Raw genomic sequence first — 9,024 nt, 5'->3', positions numbered from 1 at the left:
CTAAAGAATAATTGCCCCGGCTAAATTTGTTCCTTTAAAATTTTTAATTTTCCTTTTTTTTTTTTTTTTTGCCAATTACACATTAGACAAAGACATGCATTCAAACATTCCCTTGCTAAGGAATTGGCAAAATAATAATAATAATAAAATATTTGCCAGTGGCTTTCACCACCAAAGAAACTAACCAAAGAAAGTCAGTCACTCTTTCACACAGAGAGCATGTAAACTTTTGCATTTATTTGCCCGTGGCTTTCACAGAACCCAGCGAGAAAAAAAAGGCAAAATTATCTAAAAAATGCAACCGTGGATACTTCATTATTCTCTCTTTCACGCAGAGATCCCACAAAGCCACCACATCAGAGCCAGAGCAGAATGAATTAAATTATTCACCTTATTGCACCTTTCTTCTTCTACTATTCTCCTCGCATATACGGCACCACACTGCCCCGATGAGGCCAACATGCGCACAGCCGGAATCACCGTTATTTGTATTTTATTTGAATATATTCTTGTTTTACTTTCTTTCTCATTTATTTTCTGGCTCCTTCAAGTTATATTTAAAGTTTTGGTCGTTGAATAAATACTGAGTTATGAGATCAAGTGAATAATCATTTTTAGTCATCGTAATTTCAATGTCAAAAATAATCATGATTTTTTTTTCCCCATAACCGCCAAGCCCTACGCAATTCCCACAAACAATACAGAATGAGGAGCCTCTTTCACACACAAGATTCTGAAACACTGCAGCACAAGCCCCGAAGTCTGCTTTTTATAATCAGAACTAAAAAGGAAGTCTATTGTTCGTGGAATAAAGACCAACTGCAAAGTGTCTCACTTCCCCCTAACTGCGCCCAAACCGGATGTCATGACTTCCTACTTGTCACTTCAACCCCTGAAATCATTTTGTTTCCTGTTTGCGCTTTTTTTTTTTTTTTATTGGAATGTGCTTCTGTAGGTGATAAAGCTGCAGGTTTTGTCGCACGTCAGAGACAGTCGAGCCAATATTTATTTTCGTGTGCCTTTCACATGCAAGCCAGCAAAGTGTGATCTTATCGCATCTGTCGGTTTCCACGACTTCCACAGTCATGCTAGACCCGACGCTTGGCAAGTTGGCATTGTGCTCGCTGATGTCAGTATGTTTTGCAAAACCAGCTGCTGTTCCTCGGAAATGAGCAAAGTCTCATGTGGAGAGTTTCCGTGCTGCCAGAGAAAGCCAAACGTCATCCCGCAATCATATAATTAGATGACGTGAACATCAGGAGGATCAAGTGGGACCTTGAAAATACTTAGTGGACACTTCCTATCATGTCTCTCGATATGTATGTGTTACAAAGTAATATTGTTCGGTGTTCTGACGATGTTTCTTCCAAATGTGTTCTCACATGCGTGAAATGATTCTTTCATGAGTCTCGTGAGTCATTCTTCCCCAAAAGCCAATGATGTTCTCCCACGAATTTGATCGGAAGAACGCATGGATGTTTCTGCCAAAAGCGTCACTAGCATCTTGTTTCCAGATGCTAGTTGTTTTGTTTGGGGGGGCAGGGGGGGTTGCGTTGTTGTACCGGATCACATTTGTGTCACTCGCGGTTTGTAGACATCAGACATGAGGAGAGTTTGAAGGCCCAAGTTTTGACTGACTCCTGATGCATGTTCTCACGGGAAATTTGATTTCTGGATTGTTGCTTGAACTGCAAATCGTTAGTTTTGACCACAATTTTTCCAGGAAATGTTGGGCCAAATAAATATCTTTCTGAGGCAGATTCTTTTCATAAATTTTGAAGGAAAGTTTGAATTCCAATTTGTGGACTGGTGAGGCAGATTTTTTTTTCTTCAGGAATTGTCGGTTAAAACCCCAATTATGACTTTTTAGGCAATCGTTTCTGAATTTTTTTCCCTGATTTCAAAAGTTTTGGCTTGGGACATTAGGAACAGTTCTCGGGCGCTCGTCAACTGCGGAGACTTAATTGAAGACGAGCTCACTTGGGACGGATCAGGCAGGGACGATCTGGCTAAACCAGAATCCACTACCCCCCCCCCCCCCCCCCCCCCAAAAAAAAGAAACACACCAGTCACCAGCATGGTTTTGTTGTGTTTTCGTGGTAGTCTTATCAACAAGAGGAAAACAGCAGCAGCAAAAGCAAAACAACACAGCCAACATTTGAACAACCGAACCTTGGGTCACTGGGCAACCTGTTTTACAAACTGAGCCACAGCCACCCGGCAGGATCCAAATGTTGCTGAACCAAAGGTTCAGGAGTGAATCTTGGCTGTTTTGTTTTGCTTTTGCTGCTGCTGTTTTGCTCATGCTAGTGACACCAGCAAAACCAGCACATAAACACAACAAAGCCATGCCAGTCTATGCAGTTTTTTGTTTTTGTTTTGTTTTTTTGAGCAAGTTACTTTCTTCTCGAGGGCCTCTAACGTGGTCGATGTGGCTAATTAGCAGCTAGCTAGCTGTTAAACCATTGTCTGCTCGGTGGAGCAGAAATTAGCTTGTGGAGGTAGCGGAGGTTAGCCTCTTTCCATGTCAATATTATCATATTACCAATCAGACGGGGCTGTGGGTCAGACCGTGCGTATATTTATCACGTTAAAACGTGAAATTTCTGATTTAAAAATGTGGCGAGTTTGGTTTGCCCGTTGGGCATAACAACACAGAGCAATTCTTGTTCAGGTCGTTGGCGGAGTACTTTGATGCCTCAAAATGCTGAATATTGCCCCAGTTGATAATTGCCTCTCGTTAGTACATAAGGCCACTTTCTCCCACTTTTGAATAATGCCATTCTCATCACATTGCCTTTGTTTTTTATTGAAAGAAATAAAATCGAACTCAGCAATTTTATTTTAAAGCCACATACCCAGCTCTTGTTGAAAAAAAATCTTTTCTAGACTTTTGAGGGTTTTTTTTTCCCAGAAAATGTTGGTTTAACTCCTAATATTTCGACTTTTGAGTAACCGTATATTTTTACAGATAATTTTGGTTCAACTCCAAATATTTTAACGTTACGGATGTGTGATTCCAGAGATTTTCTGTAGGAATTGAGTCTGTTGTGTTCTATTGTGATTGGTTACTTTGAAAATATGAGAAAAAAATTATGTGCAGCTGGTACAGAGAGAACACCGACGTTCTACGTAGTCGGCATTTACATTCCCATGTCAGAATGTTTCACTCTGACGTGTTTGGCTTGTTCGATTCTCGTCGAATACGAGCAGCTAACTTTCACGCTAACTTTGAACTCTCCCCGTCTATGTGCAGATCTGAGGAAAGGAATGCTCAACGGAGGGATGTCTCATTTCCAGGAAATGATGCGGCAGCAGCTGGAGAGCTCCATACACAGCGAGATGGAGAAGCTTCTGGGCACCACGGTGGGCGCAGAGAGAGAGGTAACATCGACACTTCGCGGCCCCACCTTTTTCACTCTCACCGAGCATCTGGTTGCGATTTGGAGGGCGGAGGGGGTTGCCGGGAAAACACGAGAGTGACACATACTGTGCTGCGGTGCCAATGAGGGTTCCGCCTGCTTACAAACACATACTAAAAGCATGTGTGTGGAGGGTGGGGGGGCACACAAGGGACAACATGAGTGAGGTCTGCGTTAGTTATTTAGTCACTTCCGAAACTATGTTATACTCTACAGCGAATCCGAGTTTATCGAGGAGAATACATTCCAGCCTGACTCGCAATAGGTGAAAATCTGCAAAATGTTTAAGCTTTGCCACATTCTCACATTCTGCACTCCAGTATGTTTACTTTTCACTGACTGGCCATTAGCCACGTTTTGAGTCGCTCTAGGCATCGATTGTGGCCATGCAGATAGTGTAGGAACATATTTTTTGTTTCGTTTTGATTTTATTATTATTATTTATTTATTTATTTTAATGAAGCGATTGAAAGTTAAGTGGCGGCTGTGTCTGTCCTCGACCCCCAACGAGCAATGATAAGCTATTTTAAATTAGCTAACCTTTGTTTATGACATTAAAAGGATTGGGGATCATACTAAGGATGTATTTAGAGTTTGAACGATTAATATAGGCAAGTCTAAACATTTCTGGGTGGGGTATGTACTGTTTGCAAATTTTTGGAAGCCATTTTGATTGTTTTTTACTATTCATGCACAAACTCACCATGGATTCCCTTCTGTTATTCTGATTTTCAGCAGCACGTCAACTCTCCGCTTTCGGTTGGGTGTGTTTTTTAAGTCATGCAGAGGTTGAGCCTCTTAACTGGAACAAACACTCCACCTGGATACGACTACAATACACCAGAATACTATTTTAATAATAAGGAATATAAATCCTGAGAGATGAGATCCTCCTTCCTTGGTTCACACACAGACTTTATCAGCATCAAGTGCTTCTAAACAGTCCGCGCTGAGCTATTTTATCTTCAATCTCTTATCGGTGGGAAAAGTACAGCCACTTGCAATCTTGTGTGTGATCCAGTGGCCCGAAAAGGAATTTATTACCTCTCGCAATGGTTTGTTTAGTCCGTATAGTTGCCCAACAACTCCTGAATCTGTAATTTTTTTTTGTATTTTTATCCAGTGGGATCAAGGATGTAATCATCAACAATGCTAACGCCAATTAAACATGAATGTGGTTTCCAGATGATCTGATTCAGGGGGGAAAAAGGCACTGAATATGAACTGTGCATGTATATGTAGGAATGTCTATGCACATGTTGCAAGAACTCCTGATAACTTCTGCTAACAACCCAGGCTAACCCTCATATCCTCCCAGACATATAAAGCTTACTAAATATGAATTTGGTGTGTTTCAGGCATGCAAGAAAGACTTTGAGGGCTTCAGGAATCTCTTCCACAGATTCCTCCAGGTTAAGGGTCCATCGGTTGAGTGGATCAAGATACAGCGACCACCCGAGGACTCTGTGAGTTGGACTTCCAGCCCCCTTCGTGTGCTTAAAATCGATCACAAAACACACACTGATAAAGCCCCAAACCAAGCAGTCTTGAAACGTTTGATGTCGGGATTGAACTTTGGAGGATCACAGTCCGCGTTGCTCAACGCACACAAACACGTTAAATAAAGTTGACTTCTTCCCTGCCATATGCAGTCATAACCACTGAAACTTGTCCTGTGTGTCACCAATTATGTAATGTTAGGACGTGGATGTACTGTGTACAAATATGGCACTTTTCATGTCTTGTCAAAAATCGATGCTTTTTGTTAAACATACCATTTTTATGCGCTAAGAACTAATTAAAGGTTGAAATATAGCTCGACAACAAATCTTTTTATTATCATCTACACCTGAGTAGTCTGAGAAGTATCAAACTTCCGCCTCCTTCTCACTTTGCAGGAGCCAGGCAGCTTTACGTCGCCCCAAGACTGCAAAATCTGAACTTTTTTTTTTAAGACAATAATGAGCGACAGTATTTCAGTCGAGTAAGCCTGTTTTATATCACTTCAATGATGCTGAGTGTGGCAATTCAAGCAGGGTGGCATTTTTTTTTTTTAGGAGTTAATTTGGAGAGGCGAGGATTCCGACTGACAGCGACAATGTGGGCCTGTCATAATCTACTTGAGTAGTCAGCATGTTGTAATTGCGGTTAGCCTCCCAGTCAGGAAAATGGATGGATGGATATCCTGTGTGCAGTGGTTTTAATGTCTATAGACGGCGGTAAATTCCGAATTATACATCGCCGAAGCTTTCGACTGTCATCCATGGATCGCTGTATTTATCATTCAGTCATGAATCGCCCGCAGTTACATTTGCAGCAAACTTGCCACCGCGTTAATGATTCACGGCCCAACGACCCAAATTGGGGTGCACCAGCGGAACGGTGAATTGTTTATGGGGTGTGCAGACCTTCTGTCTCGCTGCTCTTTTACAAAACGTCCTCAGTGGCTTGCCACAAACGCACAAAGCCTGCTCTGTCTTTGCCTCCTCACACTGGAACCATCCAAAAACTCCATTGCCAACCCCCCCAACCCACCCACCGCCTCTCACCAGCTCTCAGTACGCCTTCTCTTCTTTTCACCATATGTGACACAGAAGAGGTGTGCAGAGATATTGTGACGTAACAAAGAGGAAACTGGAGATGGAGATTAACAGGATTAAAAAAAAATAATGACAGTGATGCGTGCTAATGAGACACCAGTGGTGGTTTAAGAGAGGGCAGCACGAACAACCCATCCCAGGAAAGCGTCGGTTTTCTTACATTTACGTAATTCCATTGACATCTTCAGACAAAAGTATTTGGACATATCTATTAACCCTTTCATGCAACCTGCAACATGAAAACATGATCAGCTGTCCGCTGTAGTAACGCTGTCCCTGAAAGGGTGAATCAGTTCATGAAGGTTCGGAAAAAAGCGGGGCACACACATACTGGTGTGGAACTTTTCAGAGACCCCACACACGATGTGCTCTTTTATAGTGAGTGGTATACGTGCATGCAAACCAGAAGGAGCAGCCCACATCCATTGAATTGAAGCAAAATGTGTGACAAAAACACGTTACATTTTTTTTATTGTATTAAATGAGATCATAACTGCATTACTGGGTATGTTATAAAAAAACACTATCAAGTGCTATTTTTCTTTTAAAAAACATATTGTAGTGTATTTTTTTTTTGGTGTGTGTGTGAGAGGTTGGAACAGATTAATGACATTTCCATTCATTTTAATGGCAAAAAATAATTTTGAGTTACTACGGTGCATGAACGTATTCAAACTTTTATCTCATGGCACCACTGTTATCGTCTCGGTTTTAAACAGCACAGCAAGATCAACGACACCGAGTTTAGTGCACTTCCTTCCTCCATCGAGCTGATTAATACAATTTTATTGTTGTAAACACAATCCCCTCCTATTACATCAGCACCACAAACATTCTTGTTGATTTGTCACGCTGAATGCAAAATTCCCGTTGGCCACTGAGCGATCATGTGGGGAGGGAAGCCGCGGCCCCGGGTGGGAATCCCGTCTGAAACCGCAACTGGTGATAATTACGCTACGCGGTGGTTTACCTCTTAAAATGCTTCACCGACACGTATTAGTGTAGGCAGCTAAGGAGCGTTTAAGTATTTATGTGCACGGCAGCTAAGATAACATTTTGAGCCTGATGCGCTTTGTTTATGTTATCTACTTTGGGGGAAGGGTCTTGTGTTTTTAACCTCATCCTCTTTGAAAGAGGAAGGAGGGGTCACAGTTGTGGTGTGCTAGCAGGAAGATTGCACACCCGCACACTCACAATATTAATTTCAATGTCACTCCTGTCCTATCGATAAATAATATGACGCACTTTGGTGTTTAATGAGCAGTCAACAATACGAGCAGACCAGCTCAGGCCACATTCAATGAAAACTAAAAGATGAAACCAAACAATTTAAATAGATCACGCTCAGACTCCTAAAGATACAAACCTCACAAGCAACACTAAAAATCATCCCCTAAAGACCCACGAGGCACATTTACTCATGTGATGCCATTTGCTACGTGTGTCCAGATCCAACCGTATGACAAGATCGCGGCGCGAGGCCTTCCAGATGGCGTTGCCGACAGCCTGAACAAGCTGGTGGTGGTGAAGCTGAACGGAGGTCTCGGCACCAGCATGGGCTGCAAGGGCCCCAAGAGCCTGATCAGCGTGCGCAACGAGAACACCTTCTTGGACCTCACCGTGCAGCAGATAGAGGTAAGAGCAAAACACGGCCAACACTGTCCTGCTGACATTTTCGGCTTGAATCGCATTTCAAGGCAGACAAAAGAAACTCTCCAGAAGTGTAACCATGACTTCAGATGGGCTTGGCAGGAAGTGATGGCATGTTAGCGTCAGCTCCGTCTACGCTTGGCTTGCTTGTTATGATGACGTGTTCCTCCACATGCCTGCGTGGTTCGAGTTACACGGTTCACTTTTTTTTTTTTTACTCTCCGGTGGCGCAATTGAGACATGGCAGCTTAAAAAGGACAAAAAAAAAAAAAAAACATGAACAAAACTTAAAACTCGGAACGGTATTGAATTATTTTTTATTTATTTTTATTTTTTTAAGTCCGCAAACGGTCCACGAGAAGCTGCAAAATAACAGCGAGTCACATCGAGGAACATATACAGGACTGTACTCCATGTATATGTAAAAATAAATAAATGAATTTTTTATTTATTTATTTTGTTTTTCATATGTTTGAAAAAATCCACGATGTACTGAACCCGCGATAAACAAACCGCGAAGTAGCGAGGGATCACTGTATTGGACATTGCATGTCAGTTTAATGAGTGGTGGGTTCATTTAAATGTCACACAGTAGAATCGAATTATACTACTTTATGGCTAAATCGAAAATTGATTATCATGTAACTACACTATTAGCAGTGTAAACAAGATTAGGTATTGGTGTATATCTTCGACGGGATTGAAACTGGTCTAAATAAGCCACAGTCAAAGGGTGTCTTTTATTAAGGCAAGAAAAGTCATGACAGACGGTGGTCAGTGGAGTTACTACAGTTCAAAGCTAAAAATCTGATCCAGGTATTCGTTTGGAATTGGGAAGTGATATGCAAGCTTCAACCCTTTCACGCACCCTGTCACCTGACGACATGAAAAGCTGTCCACCGTCGTAACCGCTGTCCCTGAAAAAGTTAGTCAAAGTTGAGTGCAGCCCATCCAGTGCAGTACTTGGGGCCATCATTTGATCCAACTCCTTTTCACATACAATGAGTTCAATTGGACGTCCTCGGGTTCGTTACCCTATACTGTGCGTGTAAACACAGTGAGTGGGTGAGTAAGGGGAGGCGCACTACCGGGGGCCAGATGGGGAGAAGAAGGATCTGTCGGTTCTACGGCAAACATTGGACGCCATGTGCTGTCCGGTAATTCAATAAATCGCTTGCATGCAGCAGTTTAGGCCAGGTGAAAAGAATCGACCTTATGTTTGTTTCGCTCCTGTGTACAGTCCCTGTGTAATTCCGTTAATATTTGGTCAGCGTGTGCCTAAATATGAATGACTGAGGTTGCGTTTTGGAAGGTTCCTGTGGGATGCCGCAAGCACCCCCCACCCCACCCCC

General features: G+C 42.3%; 1 protein-coding gene across 3 annotated transcripts in view; it reads left to right on the top strand.

Moving 5' to 3' along the window:
* ugp2b (UDP-glucose pyrophosphorylase 2b) overlaps positions 1-9,024 on the top strand; it is a 16,984-nt gene that overhangs the window by 2,835 nt on the left and 5,125 nt on the right. For all 3 annotated transcript variants that reach the window (XM_019888108.1, XM_019888110.1, XM_019888107.1), the window contains 3 exons: positions 3,257-3,384; positions 4,781-4,888; positions 7,472-7,657. In XM_019888108.1, the coding sequence (XP_019743667.1) occupies positions 3,271-3,384; positions 4,781-4,888; positions 7,472-7,657 (408 nt within the window). In that variant the 5' untranslated portion in view covers positions 3,257-3,270. The remainder of the gene's footprint in view (positions 1-3,256; positions 3,385-4,780; positions 4,889-7,471; positions 7,658-9,024) is intronic.

This window comes from Hippocampus comes, unplaced genomic scaffold (genome assembly GCF_001891065.2).
Source record: "Hippocampus comes isolate QL1 unplaced genomic scaffold, H_comes_QL1_v1.1 scaffold136, whole genome shotgun sequence".
Taxonomy (NCBI): Eukaryota; Metazoa; Chordata; class Actinopteri; order Syngnathiformes; family Syngnathidae; genus Hippocampus; species Hippocampus comes.
Note: the sequence above shows the minus strand (reverse complement) of the source record. Positions and strands in the feature narration are given on the sequence as shown.